Consider the following 20,618-nt stretch of genomic DNA (forward strand, 5'->3'; position numbering starts at 1 on the left):
TTCGGCGTTGGCACATGGTCAATGTGATCAAAAGAATTCAATAGTAGGTGCAAATCGTGTTCTTCATTTACTTCAATGAAGATGTCTCTTTTAAAAAAAATCAAGAATGAGGATGTCACTTAGGGAATATAAAGTTAGTATTGAATCTGTGTGGATATGCTTATACGCATAGCTGAATTATGCCAATTGCAAAATATGACTAGAGCAAGACATCACTAAGTAATAAACATTGTGAGAAATACTACCTCCGCCCATTTTTACTATTAGACGACTTCGATACGCCTATTGGGCGAGCCCAAAAAACCAAACTATCAGTTTTACTATATCGCCCCTAATTATTGCTAAGTAACCTAATGATTGAAATTGATAAAACATACTTTAAAAGTTGTGTAGCCAGTAAGAATTCCATGAACTTGCCAACCCAATAATTAATAATAAGGGTAAAATAGGTATGAAATAGTAAATTATCTTTTGGTTTTCCTAACCGAGAAAAAGTTTAAATCGATAACTATTTTTAAAAAAAAACGGAGAATAATTTTCCCCAACAACTTGAATACATGAAAGCAGAGAGTCCTACAGAGTCTATTTTTGGTGTTTAGTCCCTTCATAACAACCCTTTTGTTTTGTAATACAGACTCTCATCAGATACTTGTAAATCTCTCTTGCCTCAAGTTTCTTTTTTCTTGTAATGTCTAAAATGTTTAACTCTTTTTATTCATCATAGGAATGAAAGGAATACACTGAGCTAACGGTCTATCAGATTTTTAATAGTCTAGACCATCCAGTTCCAGCCGTTCGAAAACTATAGGGATTGTATGTACATGTCAATATCCTTATTCCTAAAGGTGCCATTAAGTTGTTTTGATATTCAGATTCAACAGTGTCAAGCTACTTTGCTTTCTCATTTGAATTACTTGTGATTCTAAGGACACCCCAATAGGTAAAAAGCTATAATTCAAATTGCATTGTGAGTTCCATTTCCAACGTCCTCTAGCAAAAAGGAAACATGATGTTGCATCATATATTATACTAAAAGTGGGAAGCTCTTACCTTTAAAGTTGGATTACAATTTTGCCCCTACAATAAAATAGTAAAACATCTAATTAAATATTAGATAGTAATATTTTAGTTACATGAAGATTGATTACACGTTTATTAGTAGTAATTCCAGCAATTTGTCTTTTGTCATGTTCAAAGAATATGGAGAAGCTAAGGAGTTGCAAAAAGTAATTTAATATTGACCAAATTCATATGATTGTATATGAATGGTCATTTCTTCATTAATTATGAATTAAAATTTCTAAGAACATGTAGGATTAATTGGATAAATTGTGTCAACTTCAGATAATTTCATGGGGGTTTTATCATATCATCATACTATTCTAAGTTCTCAATGTGGAAAAATCCTAAGTTGAAAAGTTGAATTATCAAAATGTCCACTGAAATTGAGGGACGCTTTTACCCTTTAGTCATGAACTATTCCTTCATTACTCACGAAGAAAATTGTAAAAACACTTCTTAAAAAAATACCATTAAATTATATTTAATTCTTATTAATTATCATAGAAATTGCAGTCAACTTTAAAATTTTAACCGGATTCAATGAAAGCATTTAATCTGGCACATGTTTAAATAATTACGTTGCTGTCAAAGAACTTAAAGGCCAAAGGCCATAGGCCATAATCAATACAGAAATTGGACATCAAATGAAAAATAAATAAATGTCCTTGTATGTTATGTTAATTTTTTTTTTTTTTTTTTTTTTTTTTTTTTTTTAATTAATTACCATCCTCATATTTTCTTGAATTGTCCATTCTTTCTTAAAAAATAAAATAAAAATCCATTCACCCGAATTTTAAAAAACGTTTATGACAATCAATGCACTTGATACTAATTTATTATAATACTTTCACTCTTTCTATTAAATTACTCATAAGTTACAAATTGTATTGCTTCCTATAAATACTAAAGCATGATACATCATTGCATACTAAAGTTACCTTTTCTCTCCTCATTCTAAACTCTCTGCATGTAAGGTTTTCTCTCCTTTTTTTTTTTTTGTGCCTTTTTACGTTGTTGGTATTTTTTCTCTATTACACAATTTATCTATTGTATTTTCATCTTTGACTCTTCTCTAACTAATCCTATGGTGAGCTTTTTGATGTAATGATTAATCGAGTTTGTCTTTAAAAATACAGTTTTTTTGTATTTTAAAATGTGAACAAAAATACGTGTAGGTTGAGTCGGAAGGTAAATCATACAAGACAGTGAAAAATTATAAAATGAAGGTAAGTATCTTTTGAGGTATTTTTTTATGCATGCTGTGGTAAAATCTCTTTTATTTCCTTTGTTATGTTTGTTCTTAAATGATTTTGACTTTCTGGTAGGTCATGGCAGCATAATACGGAAATAAATTAACTTTTGTAGAGCTTGGAAAGAAAAAGAACATGTGTATATATTGTCACTCTTTTCGTATGTTGCAGGCTTATAATTATAATAGTAAATCAAATAATTTTCTCTTTTGTTAGAGATAAATTGACTATTTTAGGTTGTAGGGGGTGATTGTACTATATTACTACATTGGATTTCATCTATTTACAAAAAAAAGAGAGAGAATTGAGAAAGTATAATTATCTCTACATGCTCACAAAACAAATGACTAAGTTGAAAAAATGTGATTATTTATCTCATCACAAAATCATCGATATTGCTAACCTTTCATATCCCTTATCGTAAATCATTAATATGAATTACTTAATTTCTTCAATGATACTAATTTGCATCATTGAATATAATGGAGAATGAAGATTGATTTCAAGTATATTAAATCATATTTTCTCGAAACCAATTAGGAATTCTTAAATTTTCGAAATCATTTCTTATCCTTTCGGTTGGTAGTACGTCAGTCGGATTTTTCTAGGTTGGAAATAGGGAAATGTGGTAGAATGAAGATAGACCTACAGTTATAGATAGTGAGTTCCTAGGTTGAAAAATATGGAAGTGTGATGAATTGAAGCTTCAAACATCTAAAGCAAAACACACTATTGTACTACTAATACATACTTTTTTATACAATATTTAAAATTATTAACTTAAAATACACGTGCAACGCACGTGTCCAGCACTAATCTAACACAAAATGATAAAAGAGAACTTCATCTATTGATAAATAGGAGATTGACAAGCTCTTGGAATTGCTTTTTTCTCTTCCGCTCCTTCATTTTTCATACATTTGTTGCAAACTTTTAATTAAGGAGCTTGAATCTCAATTTTTTATTTGGTGGAGAATTTGAGGTTGTTTGAGTTGAAATATGAGCTATGATTTGAAAGAAGAAGATGAATTTTCTGCATATATAACAATGTATTCCCGTTTATTCCTTGTGTATCTCCTGTATATCTCTGTTAGAAAATTTTCAACTCGATCTTAAATAGATTATTGACTCCAAACACTTCCAATCTTCCTCAGAATTTGTATATTGCACGTCTCTGTGTCTTTTAACAAATCCAACTATACCAATTAAAAAACATCATTTTCAAATGTTGTATATCATTAGTAATTTTTTAGTGGCAAAATGGTTAAATGATAAAAATGGTTTTTAAACTTTTTGTACCGTTCTTATTAACTAACAGAAAATTGTTTTACCAAAAAAATTAATTAATTAATACAAGAAATTGCCACATGTTTATCCTTTTATTCATTTCGTCCCAAACACTTGTCATTTTTCTTCTCGAGATCACACTAAATGAATTTTGATCAATATTTTAAAATCTATTTTCTTACCATAATGATATAAAAAAATTGCAACTTATGATAATGCTCCTATAATTTTTAAAAATTTAAATTTTAAATATATTAAATTAATCTAATTTAATTTAGCTCTAAAAATTAGTTAAATGAACTTTCAAAAAACAAAGCTAGTACGTAATTTGGGACGGAGGGAGTTATAGTTTAGTCCGCCTCCATTTTCTCTTCATAAAAAAAATATATTTTCCATCCCTTTTTCTTTTCTCTTTGTTTTTCTCCTCTCTTTCTTTTTCTTTTTGGTAAACCATTTTTCCTTTGCCCCTTTTTAATTCTTAGCAGCCATTATAATTACACATCTTTTACCGCGCAAAGTGCAAAGCTTCCTTAATTTCGAGGTTACAAAAGGCAGCCTATACAAATTTCCCCCTAATTTGTTATTACCCATCATTAAGTACAAATTCACCCTTTTTTCTAAATGCAAGTTAAGCAACATAAAAGAGATGGTAAATCATAAGAATCAATTGGCAAAATTCTACTAGATACGTCAAAGATGTCTGTTGCATTAGGATAGGAATTGTATTACAGGGACTAAAACTAGAATAAATCAAAAGGACTAAAACTATTATTTGCCCCAAACGAAAAATAAAAAATAGGGGTAAAGTTGACCCATCGGGTCTTCTGCGTTTACTTTCACTCAATAGATAAATGATTGTCAGAGAGTTCACTTTCCTGGAGATTTCCAAATTGCAACATCTTCTTCTTTCACATATTTTCGCAGATAACCAACATTTCCCCATGGCTTCCCAAATTCAATCTGTCAAAAGATGGAAATATGATGCATTCCTGAATTTTAGACAGGAAGACTTCGAGGGAAGCTTTGTTACCGATCTTTACAAACGTTTGGAAGACATGAGAATCCATGCATTCAAACACGATGGAAAACAATCTTCAACAGAAATCTTAGAAGCCATCAAGGAATCAAGAATTGCCATTACTATATTCTCCAGGAACTATGCTGAATCCAGCTGGTGCTTGGAAGAACTTACGATTTTGAATGGAATACGTTTGATAACGATGGATATGGAAATTCTTGCTCTTCTATAAAGTTGAACCATCATATGTATTGCAGCAAATAGGCACCTTTCCAGCCACTATTGATTGGAAAATAATGTTGGATATCTATTCTTTGTTTTACAATTGGTTTAGAGATTAAAAGTAGATTGTTACCCTCCCCAACTCCAACTTATCCATTGGTGAGTAGTAGCTCAAATAAATTAGTTCAGTTCGATAGCCTCTGAGTAGTGGCTTAGTGGTCAAAAAATTGGACGGACAACTTTGGAACCATAGTTCCAACTATAGCAGAGATGTCACTAGGTAGATGAATTCTTCTCCATCTGTGTTATTTTCTGATGAAACACCTTAATTATATAGTTGTGTCTTACTAGGATTAAAGACATATTTGAAGTAAAAGATTATGTTTCGTATCAAGTCAGTTAGGAAAAAAGCCCAAAAAAATGAGCTTAGGTACGCTAGTCTCCAAATCTCACAATTTTTTGGTTTGATTTGTGTATAAATTTATGACCCAAACCGCAATTAATTTGATTTGATATTTTAATTTCTTTATTTGTTCTTTTAGATGGCGCATCATTAACCCAACGAACTATTTTTGGTTAAATATTGGACACACACTTTACCTTTTCCTGGATCCCATTATCACCTTAACTTTTTAAAAATGAAATAATTACCCCCAACTAAAAGAAAAAAAAAATGAAAAAAAAAAGAAAAACAAAAATGTATATGAGTAGGGCTGGGCATAAAAATGCGAAAACTTATTTTTTTTTCTTAAAAATCTATATTTTCTTAAAATATGAAAAATTGAATTGTTTTTGAAAAATATGAAAAATCCGTTTTTTTAGAAATCTGGTTTTCCAAATTTAGTTTAAAAAACGGGTTTTCCACATTTTAAAAAAATAATTTATTTTTCAAAATTTTTATAAAATTCAGTCTTTTCACATTATGACAAGAAAGACACTTTTTTTTTAATAATCTATATTTTATTTGAAAAACAAAAGTGTCCTAAGAAAATAAAATCACGAAAATCAAGATTTTTTAAGACATTTTAAAAAAATAATCAAGTTTTCCATATTTTAAAAAAATCCATTTTTCCATATTTTAAAAAAATCCATTTTTTCAGTTTTGTTTTTAAAAAAAAATCAAATTTTCAGATCTTTTAAATATGCATTTTTCATTTTTTTTTTTAAATATTCTGTTTTTCATTTTTTTTTAAAAAAAATAAAAATTGACACGTAAGTGAAAAAAATTAAAAAAAGAAAACAATAGATATACGTGTGGCAAGGAGAGTACAATAGATATACGTGTGGCAAGGAGAGTATATGTCAATCTCCTATATATATATATGAGACATCAAGCTAAAACAGTGGTAATTATTTAGAGATTTTTAAAAAGTTTAGAGGGGTAATAGACTAAAAGAAGAAGGTAAAGTTGACCCATGGGGTCTTCTCCGTTTACTTCAGTCAACGGGTAATGATGCCTTATCCATCTTTTAGTACCAAATAAATTGTTTTCTTTCTTTATTATTATTAAATTGTGTGACCCTCTCATCTAAAAGCTTAAACTATTAGAGAAAACATTAGTTAATTATATTTTCAACACGCCCCTCACGTGCAAGCCTGGTTCTTTTTTCATGGGTCAAGCACATGAAAATTCCTTTGGAATCAATGCGTTTTATTGGGGTGTGTCTATTAATTGAGAAATTAGAAGGAGAAGAGAAGAGAATTTGAGAATTAGTTGCTTGGTTATCCCCTCAAGCTAATTGGATTATATAGCTGTTACAGAGAATGTAAATAATGAAAGAAATTAATAAAAATGTTACACAATCTCCTAATTGCCTAATTATAGGGATTTGGGAATATTCCATATACATCTAATTATACGATATATTCTCATATCTTGCCATATCTATCTAATTATATACCATATTTGATGCTCCCCCTCACGCTGGAACGTCTAAGTCATATGCCCCTAGGTTGCCATATCTATCTAATTATATACCATATTCGACGCTCCCCCTCACGCTGGAGCGTATAAGTCATATGCCCCTAGGTTGCCACATATGTAGTCAATTCTGGATCGTCGGAGAAAATATCTGCCAATTGATCTTTTGAGTTGGCAAAACTCGTGGCGATGTATCCAAACTCAATCTTCTTTCGAATGAAGTGACAAGCTATCTCAATGTGTTTCATTCTTTCGTGAAACACGACATTAGAAGTGATATGTAGTGCAGCTTGGTTATCACAAATTAATTTTATCGGTTCAACTCCTCCCATCTTGAATTCCGGGAGAAGTTGTGTCAACCATATTTCTCGTGGTTTAATTTGGGCTGCATATCAGCCCGACTTTTTATGGGCTGAAATCGTTTGGGCTGAGCTAATAATTGGGCTGGTCAATGATCAGCCCAAACTTGAACGGGTTGGGCGGGTCATGCTTTTATGGGCTGATTTTGCCACCCCTAAGTGGGCCTACAATAAATCCAACTGTTATATTAGGAATATTTCAAGATCTCCGTTCTATTTTACCACCTCTTAACACCACTCAGCCAATTATGCTATTTTTTATCAGTAAAATTATGGATATGGCATTAAAGCCTTCTTTTTTATCAGTAATACAAAGGATATGTGCTATTGAAGGCTTTGGACCAAAACACCCTTTAGATGAACTCCCTGACTGGTATGGGGTGGGGACGGATGCGGATCCATGATTTGAATTTTATACGTTTAAGTTTGAGATTCTATCACAAGTATTTGATTTGCTGGGGTCAAAATCAATTATTTACATGGTATACTCAACTGTTACCTTCTCAAAAGAGAATACATGGTATACTCAATAAAGCAGGCATCTTCCTACATTCAATTTCTTTACTACTAATCTCTAGATTGGAATCCCTGCATTACGACTCCCTACATAACTTGTCTTTGAACCAAAAGACCCCTTAGTAATGATTCATATCTCATAAGCTAATAATTTATTTTACCCATGTATATGTTTGTATTCAAGTCATGCCGCAAAACCACATGACCGGCATTTCAGACATTACCCGCACCAAGCGAACCAATTACATATCATATATCTCGACCACATGCATATTCGAAAATTATGCATGAAACCACATCATTCAGATTAAATCCATTCGTTCATATAGGAATGCAAATATTCAAAAATAATAAAGTTCCATTCATGCATGCCATATGAGTAACCATGAATATAATCTAAAAGAATAACTGTCTATGAAACCTCTACACATGGAACGAAATAGTCAACCGAGACATATCTTAGTGATCCAAAAGAATAACTAACTATCCTCCATGAAAGCAAAATGGGCCTCACCAAAGGTCAACTGTGGAGTGTGGAGCTATCCCAATCCCCCTGCTCGTCATGAGTCACACCAGTCCTTCAAATAAAAAATGGGATGGTGACTGAAATGCCTAAGCTCCACATGCCTTATATTCATCATAGACTTTTTCTCCAAGAAGTAGGACAAGTATTGACGAAAGCATAAACAATGCAATACATTTGATATAAAACAGTAAACATTTATATTGAATCACAATTTCAATATTAGAATGAAAAGTCAAGTGAATTCATTTCAAAATCACCATTAACTCATAGGCTTCAAAACATAAACATTCAAGCTTATACATTAACCCGGAGTGCTATATAGACACCAACATCTGACTACTCACACCATAACAACATCATCATAACTGGCAAAGGGAGTGGGTAGTCCAGCAAATAAGGGGGACACAACGGGAAGAAACGTTTTGGGATTTCCAGAATTGGGAGGTGAATGAGTTTCAAAGGATGCTAGCTCTACTCCATCAGCTTTGTGAGCCAGTAGATAGACCGAGATGTTGAGATGGAAATAGGGGAACTGTAGATTTTTAGCAAGAACAAAAGGCTTCTTGTATTTCTGAATAATTATACAACCCATAAGAATGGGTACTTATACATGAGTTCTAAGACTAAATAAGGAAAGACAATATCACACAATCAATTCCTAATCAATTACATTAATACAATATATTCCTAAAATTAAGCTATCAATCTTAATCATCAATTTCAAATCAAGTTTTTAATCATTAATATCAAATCAACTCCCCCCTCAAAAAGTTGGTGCAAAGATGTCTCACATGCCCAACTTGTAAACCAAAGGTATGAAAAGTCCGTTTGTTCGAGGCCTTGTAAACACATCAGTTAGTTGTTTTTCCGATGACACATGGAACAAACTCAAGACACCACCCGTGACATTTTCTTTGCATTTGAAGTATCGATCAATTTCAACATGCTTGGTTAGGATCATCAATTCGGACCGGATTTCGAGCTACATCGATTGCCGTCTTGTTGTCACAATACAAGGAAAGCTTTTTTTTTTTTTTCGACAATCTCTATTCTTCTGTAGTCTTTTGTAACCACAAAAGTTCACAAGCACCCTGGGCTATAGCTCTATATTTCGCCTCCGCACTTGATCTAGCAACTACACTTTGCTTTTGCTTCTCGTTGACCAAGTTTCCCTCTTACGAGTGTACAGTGTTCAAATCCAATGGATGTAGAATCTGTCATCAAGATCCGAAATTGCCAACCGCATCCGTAAAGGCTTCTTATGGAGGGTGACCATGTCTAGAGTAAAGTAGACCTTTTCCGGAGCATACTGCATACCGCAATACGTGAAAACTAATGCTTTGCATATGAGGATCGCCGGGATCATGCATAAACCGACAAGTGGAGTGACTTGAATAAAGCTTGTCAGGGTTTAGTGCGAGAGAGATAAATGAGTCTTCCAACCAGACCTCTCGATATCTCTCTTTATAATCGACTTTCACTTGTTGCAACGTAGTTTGTGATTGCTTTCAATGGGTGATTCTACTTGTTTGCAACCCGTCATACCGTTTCTTTCAAGCGATCCGAATATACCTTCTTTGAGAAATAAAGATTCCTCTTTTTGATCTAGCAACTTCAATTCCCAAGTATGCTAATTTTCCTAGATCCTTGATCTCAAATTCCTGTGCCAACAACTTCTTCAATCGGGTCACCTCCTCTTTGTCATCTCCTGTCATTATTATGTCATCAACATAAACTATAAGAAGAGTGAGTTTACCCTTCTGATGTCTTATAAAGAGGGTGTGATCCGCATTACTTTGTTCGTAACCAAAGGAGATCATTGCTTTATAGATACTGTCAAAACAAGCTGTAAGAGATTGCTTCAATCCGTACAAGGCTTTCTTCAGTACCAAAACCAGGAGGAATCTCCATGTACACCTCTTCTTCTAAGTCTCCATGAAGAAATGCATTCTTTACATCAAACCGTAAGTCCTAAGTCAAGATTACCGCACAAGACAAAAGAATTCTAATAGTGTTCATTTTTGCAACAGGAACAAATGTCTCTTGATAATCCACTCCATAAGTCTGAGTGAATCCTTTAGCCACCAATCTTGCTTTGAACCTTTCAATGGAACCATCAACTTTATGTTATACGGTGAAGACCCGTTCGCAACCAACCAACTTCTTGTGCGTGGTGGTGATGCGAAAGATACCAAGTCTCATTCTTTGATAAGGCCTTCATTTCTTCCATCATACTTGCTTCCATTTAGAATCGCAAAAGCTTCCCTATTCCGGGGAATAGACACGGAAGAAAGACAAGGCAAAGGCTATGGGGATACAAAGAATTATAGGAAACAAAGTTAGATAAAGGGTGTTTAGTGCAAGATCGACTCCTTTCCCGAGCAATAGCAAATCTAACTCATTATGAAGTATAGATAACTCTACCCAGAAAAAGAAGGTTCGGCTTTGTGTTGTATGATGGCTTCTTCTCGCTCAATTTCTCCTTGAGTAAGTTATCAAATCAGGCCCATCCAAACGCCCAACAGTCTCCCCCTGAATTCTTTCTCCAATTTCACTTTCCCTTGTGGCAGTAGTTTCAACAATGGAACTAGGAAAAACTATCTTTTCTTCCTTATAATTCTCCCCTTGAAGAGGTGATGGTGTAATACTGAAAAAGGGCTCAGATTCCCGAAAGGTAACATCCATACTGACAAAGAATCTGGGAGCGAGGAGGGTGATAACATTTGTACCCTTTTCGTGTAAACAATGGAGAATACCCAATAAAGACACATTTAAGAGCTCTAGGTTCAAGTTTCCCAGAGTTCCTAGCGTGAATAAAGCAAACACACCCAAATGTATTTGGAGGAATAGTATAGTCATTTTTACCCTTTAAAGCTTCTAAAGGACTCTGAAAATTAAGAGTTTTAAGTGGCATTCTATTGATGAGGTAGGCAGCTACTAGAATGGCATCCCTAAAGAAGGCTTCAGTGATTCATTGTAAACAAAAAGGGATCTTGCTACTTCTAACAAATGTCTATTTTTCTTTCAAAGAACCCCATTTTTTGCACTAGTATAAGGACAACTAGTTTGATGGATTATCCCAAAAGACTCGTAAGTAAACTCCAAAAGTTTTATCCATGTATTTGCCATTGTCTATTCGAAATATCTTTATCTTAGCCTCAAACTGAGTACAAATCATCTTATGAAATGATTGAAAACAAGAGAAAACTTCACTTTTGGCTTTTAACAGATATACCTATGTCATTCTAGTGCAACAATCGATAAAAGTAACAAACCATCGACTACCAGACAAAGAAAGTGTTTGAGTAGGATTCGTACATCGAATGAATAGTCGAAAAGGGAATTGTGCTTTTATTGTCACTCGGAGGAGAAGAGTTTTTAGTGTGCTTGGCATATTCACATGCATCACAAGACAAAGATTCGAACTATTTTCTAGTTTTTAAATAAACTAGGTATAACTTTTTAAAGCAAGGTGATGGGTGCCCCAACCGTCTATGCAACCAAGTATTATTTCTCGGTTGACATCCTTATTTCCTACAAAAAAGGCACAACGAGTCTCGAGTTCCATCGATCAAATATAAGCCATCATGATCTCACTACGCCAATCTTCACCCGTACGAAAATCTTTAAAAACACAATAATCGGAAAGAATCACATTATTTTAGTTCTTTGGTGATAGCGCTATGACATAATAGGTTAATAGGAAAATCGTGCACATGAAGAATGGATGATAAGGTAATATCAGAGTACAAAATGATTGAACTGTTCCGGAGACGGGGTTAGGGAGCCATTGGCTATTTCCAAACATAATCGTTGGGACTAGGAGAGTAATTTTGAAGGCCTTTAGAAGAGCCTGTCATGTGTCTATTCGCACCAAAATCAATAATCCAATAATTAAGCTGAGCATTAAAAGCAATACCTGACTGCATATAATTCACGGGCAAGACTAGAAAAGTCGTAAGTTTGTTCAGTAAGACAAATAAGATGTTGAACTTCATCCTGAGACAAAATCTCTCGAGAAGTAGTGTCACCCATATTATCTATCATTTTAGTGTCACCCGTAGTTTTAATAGATAATAACCCAAACAAAATTTAGAATCTGAAAAGAGCAACTTTAGAACCTGGATGGGAAGGGTCAGAATAGGCTTACGACCCAAGATCTGGAAAAAAAAAATCCAGAAAAAATTGCCGAAAAGTTGGTGCCATGTCGGAATCCTAATTTCGGTGATCGGAAAAAATCAAAACTGGTAGGGATAGGGTCAGAATGTTCCAGTGACCCCAACAGAGAAAAACAATCCAGAAACGAACTGAACGGGAGGAGTTTTTTGTGCGAACAACCACAAAGAGAGAGAGAAAAACTCGACCTCTTTGATAAAACACGGAACCCTAGTGTTGCGAGGGAGAAAACTCACCTCAAAAAGGCAGCAATGGCTCTAATACCATGTAGATTTTAGCAAGAAGAAAAAGGCTTCTTGTATTTCTGAATAATTATACAACCCATAAGAATGGGTACTTATACATGAGTTCTAAGACTAAATAAGGAAAGACAATATTACACAATCAATTCCTAATCAATTACATTAATACAATATATTCCTAAAATTAAGCTATCCATCTTAATCACAATCTTAATCATTAATACCAAATCAACAAGAACAATTGTGTATTCTCTGTCAAATCCTTTTATGAGAAGCTTTTGGTGAGGACGGAGGAGGATTTTCCTGTAAAGTCAATTTGGATTCCTAAGGTGCCAAGGAAGGTGTAGTTTTCACATGGTTAGCTGCTAAAGGGGTGATCTTGACCACGAGTAATCTTAGGAAAAGAAAGATTGTTTGCGTCAGCTGGTGTTACTTATGGAAGGAGGCAGGTGAAGATGTAGATCATCTTCTTCTACATTGCAGCCTGGCTACGAGATTGTGGTGGGATATGTTTAGCTGGTTTGGTATGTCTTGGGCGATGCCTAAATCTGTGAAGGAACTATTGTTTTACTGGAAAGCTGGAAGACGCAGGAGAAAGTGCAGGGTATGGAATGTTGTTCATATGGCATTGATGAGAATCATTTGGAGAGAGAGAAACATGAGGGCTTTCGAAGGGCAGACATGAGTTTTGGGAAATTGAGGAGTAGTCCTCGATCCCTTATTTATTTTTGGTGCACCCATGTAGTTCGGGGATGTATAGAGGATTGTCCTTTGTAAAGAACCATATCTTTTTGTAGGTTCTTTACTTTTTAATATGCTCCTTGTATGGCCGATTTTGGCCTTGTGATTAATGAAATTGTTTACCTGATTAAAAAAATCATAGCTGGTAATTACCCTTCCCACTTGCTTGGCGTAGTCTAATCATAATCCCATACAAATCGACAATCATCCTAAGAATAGCATAGGTGCCATCACTTGGGGGATTTTAACCCCTTGGTTTGGCCTTCGTCCCTACACTGGCATGTGTAGAGGGAGACCTTGCCCGGTTGGCATCTATATACCCAACAATTTTCTCACGTCCTTGATCCTCATAAAGTAGCCCTTTTCATGGAGCAAATTTGATATACTGAAGAATGCGGACTAGTGCATCCTAATGAGCTTCACATGGAGAATCTAGAAATTGACTGATGATACTCATTGAAAAGGCAATGTTAGGGTATGTTGCCGTGAGATAATTCAGTTTTCCAACTAATCTCCTGTATCTCCCGAGCCCCGAGGTAACTGGGAGGTTCCCTTTGACCTGTTAGAAGCTGGACATTCGGATCCATACTATTATTTCCAGAAAATATGGAATTGATTTGTCTTAGATCATTGAGCTTGTGTTCTCGTCTTTGGTTGGATCAAATCATTGAACTTTCTAGCCCAAATTGGTAAATCTAGAGCAAAAATGAGAAACAAACCTCTCACTGATCTGCAAATAAGCTTACAATTGAGTTCATGCTTGAGCTTTGAAAGAATTGACTCAAATAAGCTCGCTCAAGCTCTTAAGGATTGTACAAGCTTGGCTTGTATGATTTTACCGCTGCACTTGGCTTGTATGATTTTACCGCTGCAGCCAAACACCCAATAATTTGCAGTTATATCTTATGTGGGTCAATTAAGGTCCTTTTAATATGATAGACTGGTGTTTATTTGGTGAGGTTGTGAGTAATGGGTGCCATAGAGAAGACTACTATTCTAACAAAAATATTTGACAAGATCTTTGATATAGAAAAAGTATTTTACCATCGTCAAAAAGTAAAAGTATTTTACATGAGATGTTGTCAATTTGAGGTGTTCTTTTCCTGCAACTGTTAGAGAAGTTCCAATGTTGCATTTGCTGCAACTCGGGTTTTATTTCGCTTCCTCATCATTGTATTATGTTCCAAACATTTTATTGTTCTGATATATTTTATTTGACACAGGAAAGCTGAAGAATGTATTCAGGAAATTGTTGACAAGATTTGTCAGGTTCCAATTATTGCAAAATATCACGTGGGAATCAGATCTCGCATAGAGGAAGTAAAATCATTGTTGAATGTTGAATCTGGCGGTGTTTATTTTGTCGGGATCTGGGGATTGGGTGGTGTTGGGAAGACAACCATTGCAAGAGAAATTTTTGATGAGATCTCTTGTCAATTTGAAGGGTCTTGTTTTCTTGCAAATGTTAGGAGAGCCTTGGAAAAACATGGGCAGGAAGGCGGCCTACAACATTTGCAACAGAAGCTTCTTTCTAAGATCTTGAAATACTCTGTGAAAGTAGCAAATTTTGCCAGAGGAGGCAAAATGACAAGCCAAATGCTTCGTTTCAAGAAGGTTCTAGTTGTTCTTGATGATATGGATGACTGCCACCAGTTGGAATATTTAGCTGGAAAACGTGATTGGTTTGGTGATGGCAGCAGGGTCATTACAACAACTAGAAACATTGATTTACTTAGCAAGCATGATGTGTTATATCGTGTCCCAGAACTGACTAACCATGAGGCATTAGAACTTTTTAGTTGGTACGCCTTTCATCAAGGAACTCCAGTTAAAGACTTTGAAGAGCTCTCGTGTTGTGTAGTAGATTATGCTGAAGGCTTACCCTTATCTCTGGAGGTCTTGGGTAATTTTCTATACAATCAAGGGATGGAAGAGCAGAGAAGTGCATTAGATAGACTCAAAGATTTCAGAGATGGGAAAATTGTTAGGCTACTCAGCTCAGGTCTAGATGCATTGGGGAACGAATACAAGAATATGTTTCTTCATATTGCATGCTTCCTTAGAGGAAAAAAGAAAGAAGATGTGATTACAGTACTGGATAGACTTGGCTTCAATTCAGTAAATGGAATAGATGTCCTTAAAAGATCATTTTTATATATCTCAGAAGGAAAGATTGAGATGCATGATTCGATAGCACAAATGGGTCAGCAAGTGGCACGTGATGCTGAGCAGGGCAAGCCATGGAATTGCAGTAGACTGTGGCATGAAAAAGATGTGAAAACTCTTCTTCTGCAAATCAGGTGTGTATTTCCTCTAATGGTTGAGAATTCTGGTGATATTCTATATTCTCTTATCCATTATTTTGCCCTTAAAAAAAAAGTAGATGTCAATTTGAATACACGAACTAGTTAGGCTAAGGTTTAGTCGTGTTGATACACCTACATTGTGTCCGGTATCTGCTGGAAGTCTTTTTAGCTTGTTCAGAAATTTGTATCTGAGTAATGAAATGTAGAGATCCCCCTTACCATTTCAGAAAAAAAGAATGTAGAGATCGCAATTAGTTGGGATTGGAACTAACTAATGATGTTGTCATCTACTTCATTTCGCAGAGAGGGCAAAATAGACATGCCAGCCTCTTTATTTATTCTGTTAATGTATGAATCATTGTTTTAAGTCAACCTTCCTGGAGATTCCTTTTTCTTCTTTATATTATTAATTCTTTTCAATCCTGGGCTCTAACTCAAGCGTTTACCTCGTCCTGCTTATATATTTGCAGATTACCAGAACTCTTACATTTCCCATGGCTCCCCAGAATGAATCGACTAAAAAATGGAAATATGATGCCTTTTTGAGTTTTAGAGGGGATGATACTCGCAATAACTTTGTTGCCCATCTTTATAAACGTCTGGAAGACATAGGAATCAACGTTTTCAAAGATGATGTGAAACTTGAAAGAGGTAAGTTCATTTCAACAGAACTCTTGAAAGCCATTGAGGAATCAAGAACTGCCATTATTATCTTCTCCGAGGACTATGCTTCATCCACCTGGTGCTTGGAGGAGCTCACAATGATCATGGACTGTGTTGACAAGAAGGAACAGAAAGCATATCCTGTCTTCTATAATGTCGAGCCATCAGATATACATATGAAAGGTAGTCGTCAGATGTATTCGTTGAAAGTAACACACCACTAATATTATTATTTATTATTCTGACTTATTTAACATATCAAACTTAAAATCTCTTTCAAGCTATTTTGTAGGTTTCTCCTTGGGTGTCTCTCTATGTTGCTCGGACTCTTCAAAAAAGCCGCTAGGTGCGTGTCGGATCCTCCAGAAGTAGTGCATCTTTGGAGGATCCGACACTTGTTTTTATTAAGCAACACAGGTGTCTCTTGAACAGTCACACTTTACTTTGATCTGAAATACTTTAAAAAAAAAAAAAAAGATCTCTTTCAAGCTAAATCATTGTTTTAATATTTTATCTTCTATAACTAATATATGCATAACTGAAATAAACACTTTTTCTGTGTGAAGGTGAGAGCAGCAGCTTTGCTAAAGCGTTGGACAAACACGTGGAAGATTTCAAGGCTAGTTTTGAGAAGTTGGTAACCAAACACGAGGCAGATTTCAAGTGTGGTCTGCAGAAGGTATTAGCCAACAAGACAGATCGTGCTCTCAGAAAAAAAGACAAGACAAATCTCAAGGATAATTTGGAGAAGGTGCAGAGGTGGAAGGATGCTCTGCGTAGAGCTGCTGGTATAGCAGGACTGGATGTTCGTAAAACTGCTAACGGGTGAGTAGTAAAAGAAGCTTGAGTGTTCACTTAATTATTGCGACACCTTTTCATCATATTCTGGGAAATGCTATGCCAAGTTCCAATGGTTTCCACAGTCTTTGAAATAAACAAGCTTTCAAGAATAGCATGAAAACATTTGTAGGTTTTCTACCTTATGGTATACTTCTCGCATTTGACCCCACTTGTGGGATTATACTGGGTATGTTGTTGTTGTTGGTATACTTCTCGCATACGGGCCGCTTTGCCCAAAAATTTAATAAAATTATTACTTTATCAAAGAAGAACAGCATGAAAACACGGGGTTTAGTTTATTATATATGTTCTGACAAGTAACCAAAAAACTCTACTCTAATTGAGAGTATTTTAAGATCACTCTTCTTCTTTTACTTATAAAAAATAAAAAATAAAAAAGGATCTCTTCTGTACATTAAAAGGTCAAATTACCTTCTGAAAATACTACCATTCAGTTGGATGTGCACATAAAGCTTTTGGGATAAATTACACTTCAGATGAACTCGTTAACATGGGACCTGGGCAGTACGGGACGGCCCGGCCCACTTGATTAGTAGTGATCTACTGATGTCGAATTGTTTTATGGTTTCTTCTTTCTTTTAGAAATCAATAGCCCGCCGAAAATATTTTGATTACAATAAAAAAGGATTTCGTTTGAATTCATGGGCATTTATCTGAACTCAATCCTTTTTACTTATGAAGAAAATGATGACGTATTACAATGATTGAGTACCATAATATCTGACACTGACAAAAATCTAGTTGCAATTGAGTCTGCTTTGGGCAAAGTGTGATTTTTGCTGAAAATGTTAATGGAAGTGTTTATGTGGATGTGATAATGGAAATGGATTGCATAGAGAAGGCAACTATTGAAAGAGAAACTTTTAACGAGATTTCTTGTGAATTTGTAGATCCTGTTCCCTTGCACATATTGGACAAGTTCTGGAGAAGTAATGGAATATGGGCTGCTTTTAGCTACTTCAACATTTCTTGTGCTTCAAATGATCCATTTCTTATCATTATATTTTTACCAAATGCAGGAATGAAGCAGAATCTATTGACAAGATTATAAATGATAACTTCCGAAATATGCACCACAGCGTTTCAGCAACTGAAAAATATCTAGTGGGAATCGAATCTCGTACAGGTGAAGTAGAATCATTATTGAAGTTTCGATCAGGTGATGTCTGTTTTGTTGGAATATGGGGGATCGGTGGCGTCGGGAAGACAACTGTTGCAAGAAAATTTTTTGACCAGATTTCTCATCAATTTCAAGGGTCTTGTTTTCTTGCTAATGTTAGAGAAGAATCAAAGAAACATGGGCTGATGTACTTGCAGAAGACACTTCTTTCAAGACTCTTAAACGAAAAATCAATGAATATAGCGAGTTTTTATGAAGGAGCCGACATGATAAAAAGAAGGCTTTGCCACTGGAAAGTTCTAATTGTTTTTGATGATGTGGATGATGACCACCAATTGGAATATTTAGTTGGAATGCATGACTGGTTTGGTGATGGTAGTAGAGTCATTACAACAACCAGAAATGCAGATTTACTCCGTTGCCACGACAAGTTATATTCTGTCCCTGAATTGGCTAAACATGAAGCTCTTGAACTTTTTAGTTGGCACGCCTTTCAGAAAAGGACTCCGGATATAGAGTTTTTTAAGCTCTCTAAGCTTGTAGTAGATTACGCTAAAGGCTTACCCTTAGCTCTTAAGGTTTTGGGTTCTTTTCTCAACAAAAAAGGCATAATTGAGTGGAGAAGTGCATTAGATAGACTCAGAGATACTGGATATGAGAAAATTGTTGAGCAGCTTAGTTTAAGTCTAGATGGATTGAACCATGAAGAGAAGAATATATTCCTTGATATTGCATGCTTCTTTAGAGGAAGAAAGAGAGATGATGTGATAACAATATTAAACAGTTTTGGATTCCGATCAGAGATTGGAATAGATGCCCTCATCCAAAAATCACTCTGTTATATATTTCAGAAGGAATGGTTGAGATGCATGATTTGATAGAACAAATGGGTCAGCAAGTGGCACGTAATGTTGACCAGGACAAGCCATGGGATCACAGTAGACTATGGCATGAACAAGATATAAAAACTGTTTTTTCTGTAAATCAGGTAAGCATGTCCTCTGCTGGAGATTTCCATTTTCTCTTTGCATTTTTTGGCCTTCACTGTATGTAGACACCTGAGTCTTACAACTTACTTTAGCACTAGTACATTTTTCTCCATCTAAACTGCAAGTCATGTGATTATTTCTTAATTAATCCAATTGCAATATCTTGGCAACAAGCATACCTGTGTAGCCTAGAATTTGTACTTCCACATTACTTTGCACACTAGGATGTCTCATGTAGCCACCAATTAGGACAGGTTAGTTGCATATTCTGATATGCCTTCTGAAAATTTTAACTTGAGTAGCTTGCTCAACATCCATTTACTAGAGTTCTAGTTCTAATTACTCCCTCGGTCCCAATTTACGTGGCACTGTTTGACTTGGTACAAATTTTAAGAAAGAAAAGAAAACTTTAGAAATTTGTGGTCTAAAACAAACCTTAGACATTTGTGTGGCTTTAAATCATTTCATTAAGGGTAAGAGGAAGATTTTAAAGTTAAGTTGTTTCTAATTATATAGAAAGGTGACATTCCTTTTGGGACAGACTAAAAAGGAAAGGGTACCGCATAAATTAGGACGGAGGGAGTATGATTTTGGGTTGTTGGATTTTTATGCTCATGATTCAGTTATTGTTGGACTGCAGAATTTGGTAAAAGAACAAAAGGCTTATATCCCATGAGAAGGGGTATTTATACAAGTGAATCCTAACTGATTATCTGTTGCTTTCGAATCCTAACTGATTATCTGTTGCTTTCTTTGTCCTTTGATTTATGTTATTATTTGTTGCTTCTTTTTTGATTTATGTTATTATTTGTTGCTTCTTTGAGCCAAGGGCTATCAGAAACAGTCTCTCTACCTCTCAAGGTAGGGGTAAGGTCTGCGTACACTCTACCCTCCCCAGACCCCACTTGTGGTATTATACTGCGTATATTGTTGTTGTTGTTGCTGCTGTAAACCTAACTGATTAAGGAAAGACAATTAATTAGAATAAAAGGAAATATTCTATTTCTATACTTACGCTAGGAAAAGGAAAAAATAAAGTCTGCTAAAAGCATACTGATTAATTAACACAATCAACACTTATTTTCCCTTGTGATGGACTTCTACGTCCAATGGAAAATTTCAGGGACCAATTATTTGCAAATAATTTTTTTGTTATTGATGTTGTCCGAAAATCCGTACACTTTCCTCAGTGCTCTAGGAATCCAAATCACATCATGGGTGAAAGTACATTCCTCTCTCACAAGTAGCTTCTTATAAAAAGAGCTCGCCCTGAAAATCCCATCTCCACTCTCTTGCTGGTGCAACTAGCCCATACAAAAACTTAATCAAATTATGAAACTCTTCCATCTCCCAGTCTTG

The 20,618-nt window shown here is 34.9% G+C and overlaps 3 protein-coding genes across 3 annotated transcripts in view; all 3 read left to right on the top strand.

Annotated features, from left to right (window-relative positions):
- The first annotated feature begins 4,450 nt into the window (after nucleotides 1-4,450).
- Nucleotides 4,451-4,849, top strand: LOC132053888 (TMV resistance protein N-like). The gene has a single exon (XM_059445983.1). It carries the CDS (start codon nucleotides 4,451-4,453, stop codon nucleotides 4,847-4,849), a length of 399 nt encoding a protein of 132 aa, XP_059301966.1.
- A 9,077-nt stretch (nucleotides 4,850-13,926) lies between these two features.
- On the top strand, nucleotides 13,927-15,832 carry LOC132053889 (TMV resistance protein N-like). Its single transcript, XM_059445984.1, has 3 exons — nucleotides 13,927-14,009; nucleotides 14,544-15,620; nucleotides 15,805-15,832. Exons 1-3 carry the CDS (start codon nucleotides 13,927-13,929, stop codon nucleotides 15,830-15,832), a joined length of 1,188 nt encoding a protein of 395 aa, XP_059301967.1.
- The window catches only part of LOC132052082 (disease resistance protein Roq1-like), a 36,881-nt gene continuing 31,743 nt past the window's right edge, over nucleotides 15,481-20,618 (top strand). Inside the window, exons 1-4 of the mRNA XM_059443440.1 lie at nucleotides 15,481-15,620; nucleotides 16,097-16,472; nucleotides 16,856-17,114; nucleotides 18,170-19,258. Of these exons, the coding sequence (XP_059299423.1) occupies nucleotides 16,121-16,472; nucleotides 16,856-17,114; nucleotides 18,170-19,148 (1,590 nt within the window). The 5' untranslated portion in view covers nucleotides 15,481-15,620; nucleotides 16,097-16,120 and the 3' untranslated portion in view covers nucleotides 19,149-19,258. The remainder of the gene's footprint in view (nucleotides 15,621-16,096; nucleotides 16,473-16,855; nucleotides 17,115-18,169; nucleotides 19,259-20,618) is intronic.

The sequence above is a fragment of the Lycium ferocissimum genome, chromosome 4, assembly GCF_029784015.1.
Source record: "Lycium ferocissimum isolate CSIRO_LF1 chromosome 4, AGI_CSIRO_Lferr_CH_V1, whole genome shotgun sequence".
NCBI classification, from domain to species: Eukaryota; Viridiplantae; Streptophyta; class Magnoliopsida; order Solanales; family Solanaceae; genus Lycium; species Lycium ferocissimum.